Source organism: Tenrec ecaudatus, chromosome 1, assembly GCF_050624435.1.
Source record: "Tenrec ecaudatus isolate mTenEca1 chromosome 1, mTenEca1.hap1, whole genome shotgun sequence".
Taxonomy (NCBI): Eukaryota; Metazoa; Chordata; class Mammalia; order Afrosoricida; family Tenrecidae; genus Tenrec; species Tenrec ecaudatus.
Window position 1 is genome coordinate 2167179 of NC_134530.1, and position 21235 is coordinate 2188413.

Sequence of the window (21235 nt, forward strand, 5' to 3'; positions counted from 1 at the left end):
CTCATCACGGAAGGTGAAGGTGAAGGCAAAGGGGGAGAATCCCTGGATCTTCAGAAGGCCACATCCACAAGGAGGCACCTGATTGACAGGCTCAAGTTGATTGAAATTCTGAAGCGACCACACCTCTCCTGACAGTGACTGGCTCACAGGCCAGGTTCCCCTGGGGCTCTGGCACTCCAGGGTAGGCTCAGCCTGCTGAGTGGCTTTGTAACACTCCCCACCCCCACCTCCTGTATCCTCTGCCTGCCCTGTAAGAAAGACATCACACACCAGACTGCCTGCCCCTCACACGACTTCCAAAGGCCACAGCCAGGCACCCAGAGGACAGCAGAAAGAAGACTGGAAATCGGAGCTAGTATTCATCATGGCCCAGGCTCGGGAGTAGGGGCATCTCCGACCTCAGTTCAAGTCCCAATGCAGTGCAGTGGCCGAGGTGGGTCCCAACATCACATCAGGGGACACACAGGGCCCACAGGCTTTGAGGGGTCTCTGCCTCCCTCTTTGTTTCTGGTATAGGGACTGCATGCCATTTGGAACTCTGCTGCGTATAAAATCAGGACAACCTTTCAGTGTCAGCTGTTAACCAAAAGGTCTGACTCAAAGCTAGCCAGCAACCTCCTGGGGAGAAAGACCTGTTACCCTAGAGACTTGAACCCAGGAAACCCTGTGGAGCAGCCGCATCCAGTCGCGTGGTGTCCCTGTGAGTCAATCGACTGGGCAGCATCCCTCAGCTGGGTGCAAGATTAGGTGAACCCAGTGTCTGGGGGTAGGGTGTGCTTCAGGAGACCAGAAATTTGTTCTGGTTGTTGGGCAGAAGCAGACATTTTGCGTCCAAGCAGCTGGCTAGGTTGTACCACCTCTCTGCGGGAAGAAGTGACTCGCAGCGATCTCCATTCCCTGTGAGTGCCTGTGGGGGTGGGGATTGGTTCAGCCAGGAAGGCATAGCTCAGGAGAGTGTGTGTGTCTGTCCAAAGATGGGATTCTAGAAGTTGATGCTGCCCCGTTGAGAAGTGTGATGAGGATTCCTGGGGTTTCTTGGGGCTGCTGTAACCAATGAGCTCACACCACGTGTCATTCTCGCCCCTACGTGGGCTCCAGTTCAGCTGAGGTGTTGGCTGGGCCTGGAAGCCCTCAGGGAAGGTCCTTCCTAAATTCATGGCCCTGGGCTTCCAGAGCTTCCCTACTCTCCTGCCATCCGCATCTGGTTTGTGTGTACACCAAAGCCTGCATTCCGAATGGTTTCTGACTCAGTGACCCTAAAGCACAATATAACTGCCTCCATGGGTTTTCCAGGACTAACTCTACGGGAGTGAAAGGCCTTGTTATTTCTCCCTTAGACCAGCTGGTGGTTAGAGCCCAACACATACAATAATCACAACAGGGCTGCTCTAGTCATTACAGGGCTCAAACACTGTGATCTTGAGGACGGTGCAGGGCCGGGCAGTGTCCTGTCCTGCTGTGCAGAAGCTTGCTACGAATTGGAACCACCTGGACGGCACCTAATACCAGCGGTCGGAGTCAGCCCCATGGCACTGGTTGGCAACAGGACTACTTCGTGTGGTCAGACACGCCTCCCACTGGACTTTTCCTTCTCCATACATTTAAAAATAAATGTAAAGTTTCCTCCAAAATGCCTTGGGCTGCCTGTTGGCCGCACGCGTAATTTCACACACTGCTTGAGGGAGTGTAGGCGTGGGGGTTGAGGCGTTGGGCTGCGATCCACCCGCCAGGTATGAAGTTTGAAACCAGCTGCTGGAGGGGGGAAAGGCAGGCCTTTCTACTCCCATAAACAGTTAAGTCTCGGAAGCCCACAGGGCCAGTTCTACTCTGTCCTAGAGGGTCGCTAGGAGTCAGCATGGGCCCCATGACCGCGAGTTTGGGTCTTTTGGATGGGCGACAAGTCAGGGCGGCACGCACAGAGGATCAGGTACGGCCCCTGCCTCTCCAAACGTCGGGTCCAATACCAGCCCACGCCTTTCTGGCTTCCGGCGCCACATTCGAGCATCTTAACATTCAGCAGGGCACAAAGACCATCGGGCGAACATTCCAAGAACGCAGCCAGGGGCTACTCTGACGGCCGGCACCAAGCGGGTAACTGGTGGCCGGAGACCACGTGACAGGAAGTCCCGCCCCGCCCGCGAAGGTCCGGAAGTACCACCAATACCTTCCGGGGTTGTCGGGGCGTTGTGCGCCTGCGCGCTGCGTCGGGCCGGCCCAGGGTGACCCTGAGCGCTTCCGAGTGCGCCGCGATGCTCACCAGGTTCCTGGGCCCGCGCTACCGGGAGCTGGCGAAGAATTGGTGAGCTGGCCGCCCCTGGCAAGGGGGTACACTGAGGCCCGCAGAGGGGACCCAGCAAGCTCCCACCTCCTCATTCCCGTCCGCCACCCCTCGGAGCCGCGGTTTCCCCATCTCGCCCTGGGTCGTCAGGGGCGCCCACGTGTTGCAGAGTCCAGTGGACCCTCAGCCTGGGCGTGTGGGCCTCAAGACCCTACTTATACATTTCTGGACTGGGGGGGGGGAAGTCCTTTTTTTTAATGTTTACTAACAAGGAGCGTGAAGCCTAGTGCTTCACGTGTCCTTGAACCCAAGGAGGCGGGGAGGTATTGCGGTGATCCCCTATGACTCTACATGGGTGACACGACCAGCTTGACATATGAGATTAGGGTGATGACGCCCCCGCCCCCCATGACCCCAAGTAGGTGACATGACCAGGGTAACACCTGGGATTGGGATGACACCTTCCCTACATGACTCCACATGGGTGACAGGACTAGGTTGACACCCGGGATTGGGATGTCTCTGACAGGGGGGTTTAACAGAGGGGCCCTTTACCAGATACACTTCCTGGTCCCAGACAGGACATTAAAGTTAGGTATGGGGCGGCTCTGGGTGGCAGCCACTAGCCTATTCCCAGCTGCCACTCTTTCACCCGGACTTTTATTTACCCCACAAGCATTTCCTGAGCACCTACTGTGTGCCAAGGACACAGCAGAGAACAGTGTACTAGACCCTGACTTCCTTGCCAAGAGAAGGTCCACAAGGCCACAATGAGATCTATACATGCCGAGTCAGACGTGTAGGAGGGTCCAGGCAGCTCTATCCCGCTTACTTCTTGCTCCTGGTAGCTGGGAAGCTTGTAGACCCTCAGAAGGTACTTTGGGCTTTGAGGAAGGTCCTGCTTGAAGCCAGGGACCCGGTCAGCCACTCTACTTCCCCTAGGCCTGGCCTGTCTTGAGAAATGGAAGACGCAGCTAAGGGCAGGGCATTTTGGAAATGTACACAAACCCATTTGGGAATTCTAAGTTCCCAGGATACTGGATGATAGAGTGACCCTACCTGTCGAAGGCCATGATCGTGGGCCCCTCATGTCATGCCTTGGCCAGTTTCTGATGGTAGGGGTAACTAGTGACCACCTGGGAGGGGGCTTGCTGCTGAAGGCAGCTTGGGGCAGCTCCCTGAAGGGTGTTGGCGTAAGTGGGACATTGGGCCGTCTTTCAGTTTTGAACTCGTGTCATCTGCCTGCAGGGTTGTGCAGGTGAGAAAAGACTGGGACAGTAGCAGTAAGGGGGTAGGCAGGCACCTAGATGTGGGAGGCTGGGGAGACTTGAGGAGGACACTTCCCAAGCAGGTCTGACACCAGTTCTCTCGCACTCAGGCTGCCCACGGCAGGCATGTGGGCCTCTGTGGGTTCCGTGGGGCTAGTGTGGGCCACCGACTGGCGGCTGATCCTGGACTGGGTCCCCTACATTAACGGCAAGTTTAAGAACGACGACTGAGGAAGCCCTCCAGAGTTTTGTTCCAACTGTAAGTTTCTGAGGTCAGGTCTGCAGGCTGTTGGTGGGTAAACCTGGGCCTCCCAAGGAAGCAGAGGGGTGGATTTCTTGGTGTTTCCAGAGTGTGGGGGCAGTGACTTGATCTTGGAGAGGCTCCCTGCTGGCCAAGTTCAGACACTGGCTCTGCAGGCACCTTCTCATCCTGGAGTCAGCACTGTCCCGTGGTTCTATCTCTGTGGCTCCTGCCCATCCACCTGTACCCAGCCTTGTCTCCCCATCTCCTCCTGTTCCCCAGCCAGGGCGGCATGGAGGTGGCCCTACTTTACAAGTGGGGAAAGACAAGGCTGAGCCCTAGGATGGGCTGCTCTGAGAGTCATGGGACCATGACCGACAGCTTCCTTTTTGGTGAAAATACAAACCCATTCCTTGGTGTCTGCTGTGTGGCTCAGATGCAGTCGTATGTATCGCTATTCTCACGTTTCCCACTGCTGACTTGGACTCGACGTTTCCCTCTGCTTCCGAGGCACAGTGGGCTCTTCTCTTTTTAATCATGTCACTGGGAGCTCTTACAGACAGAGCATTCCATAGTTCAATCACATCAGGCAGTATCTACCACAATCAGTTTCAAAACATTTTCTTCTTGACCTCCTTGATGCCAGCTCCCTTTGACCCCCTCCCTCCCCCACAGTAGCCCGCAGGAGCCCTTACTTTATCTTACTTGCCATATACAGCTGCCACCTTGACCTCATCGAGACCGTGCTTCAACACGTGTTCATGGCCATGTTCTTGACGGATTTAGCTAGATAATGATTTAAAGCGATGTCAGGGAACAGTTTCATTTCACAGTTTGAAGATTTTCCCAGAATGGTAAATTTGGGGGTTCCGCCTCTTAAAGGGTCCAGTGAGTCTGGAGTCTATAAGCATTTGAAATTCCACTGCCCCCTCCCCCATTCTGATCAAGATTCACCATGATTCCTTAGTAAGGGCACGCAGGCACCATCCAGTTCTGATGCCACAGCTAAAGAAGCAGTTAGACCTGCAACCCTGTTTCTTCAACCCCTTCTTTCAGTTTCCATCCTGCTTTCCTGTTGCCACAAGGCAGAAGTCAAACATGCCTCCATCTTTTTTTCCCCTAAATCTCCATCTTTCTTTACCGTATTTTGATACCATCCATTCTTCCCCCAAGACACTACTGTCCTACTGGGTTCACTAATTAGTGACCCTGGCCACATAAGCTTGGAGGCTGGCTAGGGCTAGGTGTTGCTGTGGACCAAGGACTGTATCCTTGCTGTTTAGTGATCCTGGCTTGTGGTAGCCTATTGCCTTCCCTATTGTGAGTTTTTGTCTGTGAGCAATTCTGGCCTCTGCCACATACGTGCTCCCCTGGTGGCTCTTCTGCCGAAGGCCCTGGGGTTTCCATGTTCTTGTTTCCGCCATGGCTCATTCTCACAGAGGTTTTGTCTTTTAGCAGATTGTACCCTACGGAAACAAAGGGTGGTGACCTGGTTCCCACCGTGTACTCAAATACAGAGTTGATCTCACCTTAATCCTATTCGCATAGCAGAGAACTCCCTCCTAATTGGGAGTCTAACTGGGATTTATAACATCTCACATAAGGGATTATGACGAGAGGTGCTATATTAATCGGCTACATCTCAGCCTCCTTCAGCTGGACTGATTGGTTTGTCAGAGACTCTGGCTGCTGTTCTAAGCACATTGCTCCTATCTTTATCCATCACCCCACATTTCAGTGTGGGCAGCACTTTCCCAACCAGAGACGGTCTTAAGCCCAAGGAAAGCCATTTGAGCTAGATTTGAACCTGGGCAGCCTGGCTCCACATCTTCCTTTCACCTCTGCTTTGATGTGAAAATGGCTAGCGTGGATCCTCCTGCCATGTTGGTTTTTGCGATGGGCTGGAATCCTTGGACCACACCACCCCCCTGATTATCCTGCCAGTTTAACTTCGTGTAGAAGGGATGTTTCTGCTCACCTGGCCTTCTTCTCCCTCCCAGGTGTCTGGTGCTGCTGATTCTTACTGTCTCAGAACCTGCTATGTCTCGATCAGCCGAATACAGATACATGGAGTGGCTGAACCACAACTGAAGACTGTTTGTTCCTCAAAAGCACTCGGGTGTGTTCATGCCCTTAGCATTAAAGTACACACTGAAACTACCGCCTGCCTGGACGCTGATCTTGCTGGTGCCTCTGTGATTCAGGTGTCCTTTGAGCTTCCCAATCTTGCAAATCTAGGAGAGTTTTCCATTGACTCTTGTAGGCATTGTTGAATTACTTTAAATGTTTCTCTATTGCTGCATTAGCAACACATCCCCAATTTAGTAAGTCACAACAACAAAATTCACTGCTTCTCAGTTTCTGTAGGCCCAGGAATTCCCAAATGGCCAAGTTTGATAGGCTTGGCTCCGGTTCGCCCATGAGCTTGCAGTCAAGATGGTAGCCAGGGCAGCAGCATATGAAGGCTGGCCCAAGGCTAAGGGAGCTGTGTCCGCATTGGCTTCCTCACATGGCTGTTGACCAGGAGCCTCAGTTCCTCCCTCTGTGGCTTGATCCATAAAATTGCTTGAGTCCCCTCACAACATGGCAACTGACTTCCCACAGACCTAGTTATCCCAAAGAGCAAGGAGGAAGCCCCAACCTTTTACGAGCTACTCTCAGAAGTCATGCTCCATCATTTCCCTGCACTTTGTTCGTTACAAGCAAGTCAGTGGGCCAGCCCACACTCAGAGGGAAGTGAACTAGGTGCTGTATTTTGAAGAGAGGATTATCAAGGAATTTAAGAACCCAAAATCTGACAATTCTATCACATAACAATGCTATAATAGGACAGAGTAGAACTGCCCCTTGGAGTTTCCGAGGTAAAACTTAATGGCAGTAGAAAGCCTCATCTCTCTCTCTCTCTCCCACTGACTGGCTGGTGAGTTTGAACTGCACTCTGTAGTTCCCAGTCCAACTCCAGACCCCCTACGCTACAGGTAAAATGAGTACTCTTGTATAAACATACTTACGTAAACAGGTGTTTTTTCTGACAGCTGGTGGAATTTCCTACACTTGGTTTTTATACCACCCTTCAGTAAATGCAAAGCTTGTGTTTTAACTGACATATTCTGGCCTGGGGCTGGACCATTTACTAGTCTGCTTTGCAGGGCATTGTTTCCTGTATCTACTATGCTATCCTTGTATTTAAATTATTTCATATATATCAACATATTTGTTCAGTGTGGATATGTGGAATTGTGAAATAACTTCTAATATACCTGATAGTACTTCAGTCCCTCTGTGGACACATCCAGGTTTGCATTCATTTGCTGTTTCGTTCTAGCAATGCCTTGGTGGCATTGTTGGGTAAACATTTGTATGGCCAGCCTCAGGGTCAGTGGTTCAAATGCACCAGCTGCTTGTTACTTGGAAGGATGAGGCAAACTGTTCCTCTAAAGCAGTGGTTCTCAACCTGTGGGTCTCGACCCCTTTGGGGTTTTGAATGACCCTTTCACAGGGGTCACCTAAGACCATCAGAAAACACATTTCTGGTGGTCTTAGGACCCAAGACACCCATCTCTAGGCAGGTCCGCCCACAAGCAGTTAACGCCCACATACAGGGCCACCACAACATGAGCTGCATTAAAGGGTCACGACATTAGGAATGTTGAGAACCACTGCTCTAAAGATTGACAACCTTGGCAACCCTAATGAGGGGCCCTAGAAACTGGCATCTACTCGACAGCAGTGAATTTGGGTTCTTTCTCAGTCAGCGGACACCTCTGGCGATTCTCTCCCAAAGTTGGAGATCAGGTGGTTTCTCAGCACCAGGCTGTTAACACACATACACATGGCTCTCCTTTGACCTGGCACCAATATGGCAGTTGCTGATCCTGTTTAGACTGAAAATGTGGATGTTTTGTTCACGTTTTCCCAGCTGTATCAAGTATGATTCATCTTGGTCATTTTCTGGAGCCCTTTTTAAATTCTGCATGCAGCCTGGTGGCTTTCCTCACTCTGCTCCCAACCCTGCTTCCTGTTGGGAATGTTGGTATTTTAAAGCAACTTACACAGCTTTGCTCTGAAGTACTTCAGCAAACATCGCAAGAACAGAATTCTTAAGAATAAGGTTGCAGATGAACACTGGACCTTGACTCAAGTACTCCCTTAATAAAAGAACACTTTGTTCTTAGAATCCGGTATTCTGTGATGCTCACCTTCCTGACAGGATTGCTGAAGACAAAATGGGTGTATAAGCAAATGTGGTGAAGCTGATGGTGCCTGGTTATCAAAAGATATAGCGTCTGGGTTCTTAAAGGCTCATCTAGCTGAGAAGCAACAAAGCTCACATGGAGGAAGCACACCAGCCTGTGCGATCACGAGGTGTAGATGGAATCAGGTATCAGGCATCTAAGACCCAGAATAAAACCATACCTAAGGGGGGGAATCGAGTGGAGGCCCAATCCCCATCTGTAGACAATTGGACATCCTCTCACAGAGGGATCACAGATAAGAGATGAGGCAGTCAGTGTGCAGTATAGCACTGATTAAAAACACACAACTTTCCTCTAGCTCTTTGGTGCTTCCTTCACCCCACTATCATGACCTGGATTCTACCTTAAAAGTTGGATTAGACCAGTGTGTGCACACTGCTACAGATAACCCGCAACGCAGGGAATCCAGGATAGATAAACCCCTCAGGGCCAACAAGGAGAGTAGAGATACCAGGATTAGGGGAAGGTGGGGGGAGCAAGGGAGAAAGGATCACAAGGATCAATTAGAACCCCTCCCAGGGGGATGAGTAATGAGAAAGTGGGTGAGGGGCGACAGAGGACAGTGTAAGATATGGAAAAAATAACTTATTAACGGTTTGTGAGGGAGGGAGGGGAAATAAATGGGGAACGGATATTGGGCTCAAGTGGGAAGAAAATGCTTTGAAAATGATGGCAGCATATGTGCAAATGTGCTTGACACACTGGAGGAATGTATGGATTTTGTTGAGATGCAAGAGCCCCCAATGAAAGTATTGAAAACAAACAGGTCTCTCTCTTTTTGTGGTGAAAACATTCATGGGGAAAAAAAGACATGCATGGGAACACATCCACCCACACAACTTACACATTTGCAAATCCATGAGTTGGTTTGGATTTCCCGCTTGCCAATGTTATCCACACCTCCCCGGTAACTGCTCCTCATCCCGGTTTCTGTATATTTGCCTACTTAAAGTAACTGCGACCAGTTATTTGCCCTTTTTAACCTAACTTCGCTCAGCATGCTCCCGGCTCGTCCATAAGAAGCAAACAACACGGGCGTTTTAACACAAGCACAATGTCATGCCTACGAGTGTGCTCCGACACCCAGTCACTCTCCACCACCTCACAGACGTCTGGAAAACCTTCTCCCACCTGGTTCGTTCGAGGCGGCCCAACTGTGGCATTTCAGTCTCAATTCCAGAGCGTCCGAGCTGCAGACCGCCCAAGACCTGCGGCCCTGGCAGCGGGGTGACCCAAACGCCTGTCTTCAGACGCGTCCTGTCAGAACTTCACAGGCCAGAGCGCGGGCGGGGGCGTGCCGTGCGTGACGCCACGCTGCTACAGGCCCCGCCCCCGCCACGCGCGGTTTTTATAAGGTGGCGGGGCGGCGGGCTGCCGCGGTGCCCGCTGGGATACGTGAGCACGTCTGACCACGCCCACTCGAGCTTTGATTGACTTTGTCACAGCGGGGCTTCTGGGATAGCCCATAGCCTTGCCCCTTGCGTGCTGGATGTGAGCGCCTCAGCCCGCGAGGGAACGCCCGAAGACGGCGGGGTAGCCCCAGGGCCACGCTCCTCCTGCGATTTCATTGGCTAGGTCACAGAGGAGCTCGATAGGCAGCGGGAGGCGGGCCGACAATTCCGGCCTCGCCTCCCCCAAGCGCTGATTGGCGAAGCGGCCACAACCCGCTCTCGGAACCTTGCGGGCCCAATTGAAAACCTAGGCCACGCCCCTGTGATTTGATTGGTCAGTCAACTGGTGACTGGGAAGCAGGTTGGAGAACCAGGCCCCGCCCTTCCCACGCGCTGATTGGTACAGCGACCGCGAGGGTGTTTGGGACGCCTAGGGCTGATTTAGCAACAGGGCCACGCCTCTCTAGGGAGCTGATTGGCGCATCCGTCGCAGCGCGCGCTAGGACGCCACAGGGCGGGGCCTGGCGCGGCGGCTGCGCACTAAGGGGCCCCGCGCGGGCGGGTGGGCGGAGCGGGCCCCCCGAGCGGGGGCTGCGAGCGCGGGGAGGGGGCCTAGAGGGCGGCAAAGCCGGCGCGCGCCCGGCTGGGGGCGGAGGGCGAGGGCCCGAGGGCCGGAACAGCCACGGCGAGTGGCGGCGGCAGCGCCTGAGGAAGCGGCGGAGGCGGCGCGACGAGGAACGAGTTCCAGGCCGCGGCGGGCGAGGAGCCGGGCGCGATGGAGCGGAAGAGGTGGGAGTGCCCGGCGCTCCCGCAGGGCTGGGAGAGGGAAGAAGTGCCCAGAAGGTCGGGGCTGTCGGCCGGCCACAGGGATGTCTTTTACTATAGGTGAATGAGCGCGCCGGCCGCGCCGCGGGCAGGGCCCCAACGGGCGCCTCCCAGCGGCCTCCGCGCGGCCTGGGGCGTCCCGACCCCGGGCCGCGGCCTGGCCCTGCGCGTGCGTGCTACGTGCAGCGTGCGTGCGTGCCAGGCCTGCGCGCGGCGGCACGCGGCCCAGTGCGCGTGCGTACACCCGCGCGGCCGCCGCCGCATGGCCTTCGCCCGCCCCGGGAAGCGGTGGCGGCCTTTGTTTGGAAAACTGGGCCGCGGGGCGGAGGCTGCTGGGAGGCAGGGGTGGGGGGCTGGACTCTCCCGCTTTCCAGTGGGATGCATGGGGGCCAATGGGGTGTGCGAAGCCCAAGGCTGGGTTCTGGGACACCGGTCTCATGCGGGGTTGGGGGAGAAAGCGTGTGCCCCAAATGTAAATCTTTGTCCTCACCCTCCGCCCCTGGGTGTGACCAGACCCTGAGCTGCGTGGTTTTGAGCACCTTGTCGGTGTGCACGTTGGAAGCTCGGCTTGCGAGGGTCTTAATCCATTTACATAATCGGGGGGTTGAGACTCCCCTGTCCCAAAGTGCAAGGTGGTGTTACTGGGGACCTGAGTTTGGAGATGCTAATAGGAGAGCCCCTCCTGGGAACAAAGGACTCCTTGCAATCCAACACCTGCTGGCCAGTCCTTTCTCTCAAAATACTTTTGTTTCCTGGCCAACTTTTGTTGCTCCCTCTCATTTGCTTCTGTCCCAGTTTTGTGTCAGGGCAGCAGGACAGGGAGCCAGGCACCTGCTGTTGGCTGAATGCCTTCTCTTGCACCCTGCCCCCTACATGTACACACACAGCTTAAGGGCCAGTGTTAGCAGCTGCCCAGGGGAGCTGCACAGTTGGTCCCTCTACCCAGCTCTGGGCTTTGCTCTGCTTGGGGAGAGCAGGAAGCACCCAGGGAAGGGATGGCTGGAGTTTAGGGGTGCATCTGGGGCAAGCTCAGCTAAGGTGAGCAGAGCCCAGGCCACATTCCCTTTGTGCCACTTCTGTACCCACAATGTGAATGCACCAGCACTTGGTGGATTGTGTAGTTCTAAGCATGCTGCTCAGTTCTCGATAGACTTGCCCCTGCTAAGGCAGTGTCTGGAGATGAGCCATCTGTGACACCCAGTTACAAATGGTGACAGGTGCTTTTCAGGGCACTCAGGTAACCAGGGATCCCTCTGATCTGAGGTTGGAGCAGTGGGTTACAAGGACGATCGCCAGAATACCCCAAGACTAATTCACACCTTTTCCAAACCCACCTGCTTAAGATCGTGTGCTCCCAACCCAGCTCCCAGCTCTGTCCCTGAGGTTTGAAAGAGGTGGGGCCTGAGGTGATAGAGGGCAGCTCTTTGATGTCAGGAAGTGATGTGAAAATGACATCACAGCATTTGGAGCCTGAGGACCTGTGTCTCTGGCTACTTAGTGGGGCCCCATGTGTCACAGAGGCAGCTGTGGGGAAAGGCTGTTATTAGTATCTTCATAGATGTGCAGCAGCTGCCACCATCACCATCCATATTCAGAATATCCTCATCACCCGGAGAGAAATTCCTTACCGGTGTGCCCACTGCCTGCCCAATGTTGGTTGTAAAGCTGGAGCAGCAGGGGCCTGGGGCTGCTTCCCATTGGATCCCACCTGGGCCAGCTTGTCTCAGCAAGAGGGGGTGCTGACCGACCACCCTGCTTGGTGCGGACCCCCAGCTGAGTGAGGCTGTGGCCCCATGGACAACACTCGTGGGCTGAAGGCACCTTCGCTGAGCTTCTTGTCGACTGGCATTGCTCAGCCTGAGCATGGGGCTTGTGGAATGCCACACTGAGAATGACACCTGGCTGTGGGCGCTGGACACCTGCTGCTGCTCTCATTTGTCACATTCAGCCGCCCCACATATGGACACTGTGACTGGGGCCTGGGCTCATCTCTGGAATGGCCAGGGACCACGTCACTCCCAGTATTCATAGCACCCATCACCAAGCTCAGGGCACCCCTTGCATGCCCTTGGTGCATCTTCCGTTCTGGTTCTGGATTTGAGTACCAGGCCCAGCCTGTAGGTGGACTGCTCCTCCCTCCCTCAGCATCTGTCAGCTGGGCCTGCCTGTTCCTGCTCAGAGATTCCAGGGAGAGGAGGATGGGCTGCGAGCGGTCTGGTGGTGCTGGCCAGGCACTGACCCTCCTGCCTCCTTGTCTGCAGCCCCAGTGGGAAGAAGTTCCGGAGCAAGCCTCAGCTGGCGCGTTATTTGGGTGGCTCTGTAGACCTGAGCACCTTTGACTTCCGGACGGGCCGGATGCTGATGGGCAAGGTAAACCGGAGCCGGCAACGAGTGCGATACGATTCGGCCAGCCAAGCCAAGGTGAGTGCCCCTCACCTGCCCATCTCAGGGTGCCGGGCAGAAGGGATGGTCGATGGGCACTTGGCAGCCACCACGCTGTGAGCTTGGTGAGGCCAGGAAGGCCAGTTAGGATTGGGCAGGATTGGGCACCCCTTGGGGCCAGTGAGCCAGCTAGCCATCCCTGCAGGGCAAACCTGACCTGAACACGGCCCTCCCCGTGCGGCAGACTGCGTCCATCTTCAAGCAGCCGGTTACCAAGATCACCAACCACCCGAGCAACAAAGTGAAGAGCGACCCCCAGAAGGCTGTGGAGCAGCCCCGGCAGGTAAGTCCAGGGCTCCCCCAAATTGGTGAACAGGTCTTTTGTAATTCCATGAAGGAGAGGCAGGGGGCCTCTGACCAGGCCAGATGGCTTGTCTTGCTGGATATTTTCAGTTCTGTGTAAGCTTTGAAGGCCAAGACCATCTTCATCTTTGGCTTCTGTGTTCATGTGTAAGCTTTGTGGAGAAGGACAACAGCTTTGTGTGGTCTTGGTGGTCGCTGGGCTCGAGCCAGTGGACCCCCACTGTGGTCACTGGGTCGCCAGAGCCAAACCCAACATTCCTGGCACAGGAATCTAGCTGTTGAGGAATCTTATCTGTGGGTGTGGTCCCTTTGGCCAATCCCAACTTACAGTGATGACCCATTGGACAGAGGTCATCTGCCCACCCTGTGGGATTCCAGGGCACTATTGGCCAGATCAGCCAGTCTCATCTTTATTTTTCAGCAGGACTGGTGAATTTGAAAGCAGGGGGAGGGGCGGAGGAAGGTTATTGTCTGTGACCTGGGACCTCCACTCCTCCCTCCTGTGTGCTGATGCCACCAGTCCTCTACTAGTGTGCTGGCTTGGTATCCACTGCAGTGACCACACCGAGCTCAGGTAGTACTCAAGAGTTCAGGGAGTTAACAGCAGCCTGGCCTCTCTGGGCCTCAGCCTCTTGGCCTCGTCGTCCCCTTGACCTGTCTGTGGATCAGTGAGCCCTCCTGTCGCTCTTACAGCCTGGGCTCTGCTCTTTCTCGTGGTCTCCTTGCCTAAAGCCTCTGGTGCTGTTGGTCTGGCCTCACCACTGTAGACAGGTCTCTGACTTGCTCTTCTGATGGCCTGGGCTGGCTGCCTGAGGGGGCTCTTACAGAGGAATGGCTTTGAGGGAGGTGTGGTTTTGGCTTTCAGCAGAGCATACCCTCAAGGAAACAAGGACTACAAAAATCAGGCTGTGATGCCACCAAAATCCTGGATAGCGATGTAGCAGAAAACTCCTGCCAGCGTGGAATTAGAGCACTGGCAAGTTTCAGGGTGCCATTGAAGCCGCGCTGTTTCACAGGGGCCCAGGTGGCACAGTGCTTGTGTCTGAGCTGCCATCCCAAACTTAAAACCACACACCGCTCTGCAGGAGGCAGGTGGGGCTTTCTATGCCCACAGAGAGTTAGCGCCTCAGAGTCCCAGGGGCAGTTCTGACCTATTCTCTAGGGTCGTCGTGGCCAGCGTAGGCGTCCGTCTGGCTGGTGTGCACAGCAGAGTGAAGCACTGCACTGACCTGCCAGTTACCCAAGACAGCCGTGCGCGCATCCGCGACGCCACCTGGGTTCTCAAGCCAGTGGGTTTTGAGGTGGAAGGAGCTGCAGGGTGCCCTGACGGGTTCTGCAATTTCCCGGACAAGCAGAAGATGGCTGTGAGGGGCATCCATCAGTGTGCCCTGCCCCCTACCCGCATTCGAAGGTGCCCCATGTCCTCTGGGATTTCCTTGCCTTCCTCCAGGTCCTCCTTGGGGCCAGCCTGCTCCCTCGTGCTCTGAGCACAGGCACCGGCACAGAACCTGCTAGAACACTGGCTTTCCTAGCAGCATGCTCATTGTCAACTGGGCTGCAGCCACCACCACCCCCCCACCCACACACACGATCTCATGACAACGGGGGGCGCTGAGGCGGCTCCTCTGCCACATGTGGCTGAGCAGGCCAGCTGGAACCATAGCCCCGGCCCGGCTGTCTGTTCTGGGAGTCAGCATCCAGCTGTTGCCCCACTCCTGGACACTCACTGAACTCTGCGCCAGTGTGACCTCATCTCAACTGTTTCCCACACACAGTCATGCGCACAGGTGTCGGGTGTTAGGACGGCAGATCCTTGTGGGAAACAGGTCATCCGGGGACACGGTGGGACTAGCAAGCAGGGGGTTGTTTGGGCCCAGGCTGGGCGGGGCAGGGTCTCAGAGGAGCAGGACTGCAGGGAAGAAGTCCCTACATTGTGATGCTTAGCTTCTATGTGCAATGCACCCTGACCACATCCCTGGTGTTCCAGCGTCTGTGGAGACAGTTGTGAATTGTTTTCCCAGGTGACTGGGTACCTCCTGAGTTAGGGGCAGACGTGACCTGTGTGAGGCCCAGTCCCCAGTTCCTACCTGGGTTGCTGCCCTAGGTGGGGTTGCCGGGCTGGAGCTGCACGCTGCCTTGGTCCCTACTCACCACTGTCCTGTCTGATGCAGCTTTTCTGGGAAAAGAAGCTGAGTGGTCTGAACGCCTTTGACATCGCTGAGGAGCTCGTGAGGACCATGGACCTCCCCAAGGGCCTGCAAGGTGACCCGGCCGCCCCATGGGGCCAGTGGTGTGGGTGTGCGGGGACAGGGAAGTGGTGTGGGCACAGGTCCTTGGAGGCTACTGTTACACTGAGCCCCCCTGCAGGGAGGCCAGGACCTGTGGGAACTGCAAGGTGGGGAAACAGCGGCATGTGCAGGCAGGATGATGGCCAAAGTCCATTTGGCACCCTACCTGAGGGCGTGTCTTCAGCCAAGACTGGGGCCCTAGAAGGATCTGGAGTATTTAATTTTACCCCCTCCCTCACTAAGTTTGGGGAATGCAGCACAAGACCTCAGATGCCAAGTGCCCTCGTGGAGCTCTGACACACATGGGGGATGTGGTTTGCTCTGACAGGGGTGGGGCCCGGCTGCACCGATGAGACCCTGCTGTCAGCTATTGCCAGCGCCCTGCACACCAGCACAATGCCCATCACCGGGCAGCTCTCAGCCGCTGTGGAGAAGAACCCCGGTGTGTGGCTCAACACCACCCAGCCCCTATGCAAGGCCTTCATGGTGACCGATGAGGACATCAGGTACAGAGGGGCCCTTGCTCTGGGGGGGCCTACCTGGAGGGGGAACTGTCAGAGCAGAGCGGACAGGTATCGGCTTACTTCCTGGGTCAGGGTGTAGGCAGCGCATCTCCCAGAGCGACAGAAAAGCAGCGGTCCTGAAAACCCCCAGAGAAGGGAGGCTGGTCGTCCCCCAGGACACGTTTGTTCGGACTTGTGGGCAACATTCTCGTAGTAGCAGCCTGGAAGATGGGCGGTGCCCGTACAACAAGCTGTTGGCTCCCTAGAATCCTGTGGCTCTGCCTCATCCTCCAGCCTGCTTTTCCTGGGCCTGAGTGCAGATCTCGTGGTTGGCTGGGTGGCCAGTCTGAGTATGCAGCACTGGGTTTGCCCTTGGCTTGCTGTTACCAGGCTGCCTTCTCAGGACATCCCTATCCACCCACCCCCTCAGTCCAGTGGGCCCAAGCAGCTGCCGCCTGCCTGTGCCCACAGGCCTGTCCTGTGTCCCAGGAAGCAGGAGGAACTGGTGCAGCAGGTGCGGAAGCGGCTGGAGGAGGCCCTAATGGCCGACATGCTGGCCCATGTGGAGGAGCTGGCACGGGACGGTGAGACACCTCTAGGCAAGGGTGGCATGGACGAGGATGATGATGAGGACGACGACGACGATGATGAGGAGCCTGACCCAGACCAGGAGCTGGAGCATGCCTAGGGCCAGTGCTGAGGGACAGCTGCCGTGGACAGAGGACTTGGTTTGACCCGTACCAACTCACCATGCTGTGTCCCCGCCCCAGGCTGCATAGGCACAGCCCAGCAGATGCCTGCTAACGCCCATCCCTGGAGCGTGGCCTCGCCACCTGGGAGCTGCTCTTGGTGCAGACTAGGTGGACTATCTGCTCCATGTGGACACTGACCCCAGTGATGTGGAGGGTAAATGCCGTGCTCACCCCGGTGTGCAGGATGCCAACAGCCCTGGCCAAGCCCCCACCTCTCGTCTGCCTGGGGCAGCTTGGCATCCCCCACACTCACTTACCTGGGGCCTATCAGGTCCATGAGCAAGCAAGGGCCAGCAGTGTGAGGGCAGCTGCTCTCGGAGCCCCAGCAGCAGCAGATCTGGCCTGGTAGCAGTGCCCAAGCAAGGCAGAAGCAGTTTGTCAGGCCCAGGGGTGCTCAGGACTGCTGGCCCAGTGCCCAGACAGTGGGTTTGTTGCCTGCTATGGTTTGCAGCCCATAGACGCTGGTTCCTTGTCCAGCCTCTGCACACAAGCCCTGCGGGACATGGGGCTGCAACAATCTGTGCCTGGGCAGCCTGGTCACTTGCCTCACTGGGCAGCAGGCAGCCACCTGGCATCTGCTCCCATCCCAAGACGTGGTCAGAATGCTGGGGGACTCGAGTGTCCCACACAGACATAGTTGTGTGTGGCCTCTCTGACCTGTCTCGCAGTAAAGATCTCTGGTCCCTTCCTGCCCCGATGTGGCCCCAGGATGTTGGCTGGGCCCTGCTGGCCACTTCAAGCCAAGTGAGAGGCTGTTTGACAGGGAGTCCCACACTGCTGCTTGTGACCGGTGGAGGCCTCGGCCTGTGGGTGACCAGGGATTAAAGCCATCTGAGGTGGTGCGAGTCAAGCCTTGTTTATTTCCTGGCGCTCCTCTCGGAGGGGGGGCCTGTTGTGGCTGTTGAGTGGCCACTCTAGGGGACTTACCTGCTGCCCACAATTGGCTGCAGCTCCCAGAGGGAAGCAGGCTCAGGAACGGCACCACAGCCCGTCTGAGGAGTGGGGTATGGGCTCCTAAGACCGGCCCCTTCACGGTCTCCTCGCTTCCCCATGTGGGACTTGCCAGATGAACTCTGACTCCCGTGGCCCATACTAGGCGAACACCCATCCTCAGCCCATTGGGGAAGCAAGTGCTTGTGTCTACACGGTCACCCCCATGTTATCCACAAATGGGACTTCACTGGGGAGGGAGTCCATGATCCTGCAGTGGGGCTACAGCAGCTGCTCCGCCCAACTTACCAGTATGAGCCGTTCAGGGTGACCTGAGCACCCCACCCTTCCCTGAGGGTCTGTAACTCATACAGGGTGCCCTGCTCCCCAAACATTTCAGAATGCCTTTCACCCCCAGGAGAGGCCTGCTCGGGTCCCACTGCCCAGGTGGGGTGTAAAAGGGTATGCTTCCCCCATCTTCAAGCTCTTACCTCCACCACCCCGGGTGCAGTCTGCACCCCTGTGGAGAGCACAGCCCTACTCTACCCCTTTCCTGGTGGGATTCGCCCCTTTCATTACTAATCACTAGGTTCCAAGTATAAGCAGGGACACTAAAGCAGACCCTCCTGATGCCCAGACAGTCCACCCCCCACAACACCCACCCAGGATCACGTTCATACGTACACACTTCCAAATGACTCAGAAACATCTTGTATTAATGTGGTGAGGCCCCTTGGGACACCTTCATGCGCTACACCCCCACGTTGTACCTTACATTCTAGCATCCCACTATGCAAATTTCAAGGCACCCTTGGGAATTTAACTTGGAGACCGGTCTTTGCATAATTTAATCTAGTTACACTGAAGTCTTACTGCACTCAGCTGTGTGTGGCCAAGGCAGTTCAGGATTGTGCTGGCCCGTGTGATAGGGCTGTGCACAGGTTACCAGTTGGCCCCAGGAGCCCTTGTGTGGGTCCAAACCACTCACCTTTCAGACGCTAGCAAACGCTTCCAAGTTGCACCCACCAGTGCTGGGTAGGTAGGTGCAGGGTGGGTGCTTAAGAGTCTAGAGGTATTTAGTCACAAAGCGACGGTGACCATGGGATTTGTCTACTGCCAAGGAGAGCAAGTCACCACCAGAAGTGAGGAGGCAGGTTTACAAAGAACAGGCCCAGCCAACCAGATTCTGGACCTGTGGCCTGTCAGGTCATTTGCTACACTATCCTCCCCAGGAATGGGGAGTGCTGCTCGCATCCAGTGAGGGTAGAGCAGGGACCTAGCTCAACATCCTATAGGACCACTCCGGACACCCCGGTGGCAGGGTTATCAATGTGCAAACACCCCATGATGGTGCTGATAGCAACCTGTGACACTACTGGGGGGACCACCCACGCCTGACTTGTTAGTACCTGTGAACACAGGCAGATACCACCGCCCACATGCCACTCCACAGGCCAGCACCCTCCAGCAAGGAACTTGCTGGTGTCAATGGCAAACTTGCCTGGTGCTACCTGCAGGTACTGCCCAGAGGGACCCTGGAAAAAGGCCTGACAACCAGGATTCAGCCCAAGGGTCCTGCCGAGCCCAGTCCCACTCCCACCCGTGGCACGAGTTCTAAAGTGACTCCACAGACACCATGGAATCACAGGATATCTGGCACCCCAAACCCCCACGCCCTCCAACAGGATTTTGCACCTTTAATTTTTCACTTGGAACCCACCCGTTTGTTACAGTACAGCATCCTTTTTAGAACAGTCGTCCCTGCTTCCATCACCGGATCCTCCAGCAGGCTCCAAACAGCCCTTCAACTCTCCCAATTAGGCAAGCCCCTCAAGGAGTCCCCCTTACCCTCACTTGCCACATCAGCACCTGTTTTGTTGGCTTCTTCTCTCCCTCTTCATTCACTCCCTCCCTCGTTTTGCTGGCGCACGTCCATCCTCAAGTGTGCCAAGACCCTTCAGTTCTTCCTCCCTCTTGGTGAGACTTCAGAGTGACATCACATTCCGTGGGGAAAGAGTGACCGTCTGGGAGACCCACCAGGACAGTTCTACCAGGTCCTGCAGGGTCGCTATGAGTCGGCATGACTCGATGGCACTGAGTTTGTTTTCTCAGACTTGTCTCTCTGCTGTGTGTTCGGGGAGAGTTGGTTCCTCGTCTTGACTCTTCCAACTTCCTCCTGAATCTTTTATTTCAGACACGGAATTGTTTTTCATCCAAGGCCTCAGAGAGCCTTCCTTAGTGGGGTGCTGGCTCCCTGGAGGCAGGATGGCTGGGATGGAGTGGGATCCCCTAGGCCACCTGCAATTCCTTGGCCATTTGACAACTGAGGCAGGGAGCTGTGAGCAGGGCCTGGGACAAGAAACAGCAAGCAGAGAGGAGGGCAGGGAAGGGGAGAGTATTCTAATGAGAACCTATACTGGGATTCTGTGCCCTGAATACACGGGAGCCTCACTCCAGGACCCCTATACACCTCCTTTCTTAGCCTCTCGTTTCTTGTTCCCCACCTTATGTCATGAGGAGGGAGGTGGTACGAGCAATGTGATCTAGAATGGTGGGTGTTCCTGGGGAATCAGGGAATGCCTGAGGCTCATCATGCTGGACTTCCACTAAGGCCAGTGGAAGTCTGTATGGGAGGCAGGGCATAGTGCTGGACCAGACCTGCTTTGGAGGGTGGGACGGGTGTCAGCCCACCAAATCCTGGATGCTTCCCAGGGATGGGGCTCTGCCTTCCCTTAACTTTGGCCCCCAGAACCTTCCTAGACCCGCTCCCCTTCCCAGGGAGGGACTAAAGTCACCACCATTGGAGCTGATGCCAACTCACGAACTGCCCCGGGGGGTTTCTGAGACTGATTCTTTACGGGAGTAGAAAACCCCATCTCTCTACCTTGATGGAGCTGGTGGTTTCAAACTGCCAACCTCGCAGTTAACAGTCCAAGGCGTAACCACTACTCCACCAGAGCCTCTAGCTGGGAAAAGTTACTACCAAGCAGACAACAGTTCTAACCTTCTGAGTGTGGGGAAGAAGGGTGGGCCACCCCTGAGGGTGGCTGTGGTGCATATGGCCTGGGGGTGGGGGTTGGGAAGGTCTGGGTTCCCAGGGGAAGAAGCTGGGGGAGAGGGTCCTGGGTTTTGACAAGCATCTCCACAGATGACGTCAGGGACTGTGCAGAGTAGGACCAGAAGGCCTCATCCCCTGGTGACAGCTGGTTAGGAGGAGGCTGCCATGGGCAGAGGAGGAAGAGGGGGCTGTGAGGGCAGGCCTCCCCCTCCCACGGGGAGCCCATGGGGTCTGCCCAGCAGTGTCCATCCTATCCCTAGCCTGATTTCCCTCCAGAAATCCCACATCACAAAGTCCACTTTTGCCGGAAGGGTGGCTGGTGGCAGGGCTGGTGGAGTGGGTGACCGAGGAAGTGCCCAAACACTGGCCTGGGCCTCTGGGAATGAAGCCCAGGTCCCTCACCTTTGAGCCTCTGCCCAGCACCAGGGGGTCCCAGAAGTGGGATCCCTGCCTCCGCTATGGGGCAGAGCACGGCCCATTCGGAGACGACATGTGTGGGCGGCGAACCGATGAAACAGGAGGGGTGGGCGTGAGATGGGGCAGTGAGGCGGTGGGGACAGACGAGAGGGCGTCCAGGAGAGCAAGGCGGGAACTGGGGCTGGTAGAGACGGAGGGGAAGGAGGTGGTGTCCGGCGCAAAGCGGTTGCTGCAAGGTTCAGACGTGGGGACGGCGGGGGATCCTGGGCTCAAGGAGGGGATG

At 55.9% G+C, this 21235-nt stretch overlaps 2 protein-coding genes across 6 annotated transcripts; both read left to right on the forward strand.

Annotated features, from left to right (window-relative positions):
* The first annotated feature begins 2157 nt into the window (after positions 1–2157).
* Positions 2158–5948, forward strand: UQCR11 (ubiquinol-cytochrome c reductase, complex III subunit XI). The gene is made up of 3 exons (XM_075544516.1): positions 2158–2299; positions 3657–3805; positions 5788–5948. Exons 1-2 carry the CDS (start codon positions 2250–2252, stop codon positions 3775–3777), a joined length of 171 nt encoding a protein of 56 aa, XP_075400631.1. The 5' UTR covers positions 2158–2249; the 3' UTR covers positions 3778–3805; positions 5788–5948.
* A 4095-nt stretch (positions 5949–10043) lies between these two features.
* On the forward strand, positions 10044–17392 carry MBD3 (methyl-CpG binding domain protein 3). Of its 5 annotated transcripts, none has more exons than XM_075544548.1 (6): positions 10044–10319; positions 12521–12680; positions 12886–12984; positions 15176–15266; positions 15621–15798; positions 16267–17392. In XM_075544548.1, exons 1-6 carry the CDS (start codon positions 10210–10212, stop codon positions 16481–16483), a joined length of 855 nt encoding a protein of 284 aa, XP_075400663.1. In that variant the 5' UTR covers positions 10044–10209; the 3' UTR covers positions 16484–17392. The 5 variants fall into 5 exon arrangements, with proteins under 5 accessions (XP_075400663.1, XP_075400644.1, XP_075400671.1 ...); XM_075544529.1 differs by having other exon boundaries at positions 10050–10319; positions 12847–12984; XM_075544556.1 differs by having other exon boundaries at positions 10053–10223; positions 12847–12984.
* Positions 17393–21235: the final 3843 nt, after the last annotated feature.

Bases quoted from the DNA above. Each gene is read 5' to 3' on its own strand.
- UQCR11 (XM_075544516.1), top strand. From the start codon at position 2,250: ATGCTCACCAGGTTCCTGGGCCCGCGCTACCGGGAGCTGGCGAAGAAT. The intron at 2,300-3,656 runs GTGAGCTGGCCG...TCTCGCACTCAG, and splicing joins CGGGAGCTGGCGAAGAATTG to GCTGCCCACGGCAGGCATGT.
- MBD3 (XM_075544529.1), top strand. From the start codon at position 10,210: ATGGAGCGGAAGAGGTGGGAGTGCCCGGCGCTCCCGCAGGGCTGGGAG. The intron at 10,320-12,520 runs GTGAATGAGCGC...CCTTGTCTGCAG, and splicing joins AGGGATGTCTTTTACTATAG to CCCCAGTGGGAAGAAGTTCC. The intron at 12,681-12,846 runs GTGAGTGCCCCT...CCATCCCTGCAG, and splicing joins ATTCGGCCAGCCAAGCCAAG to GGCAAACCTGACCTGAACAC.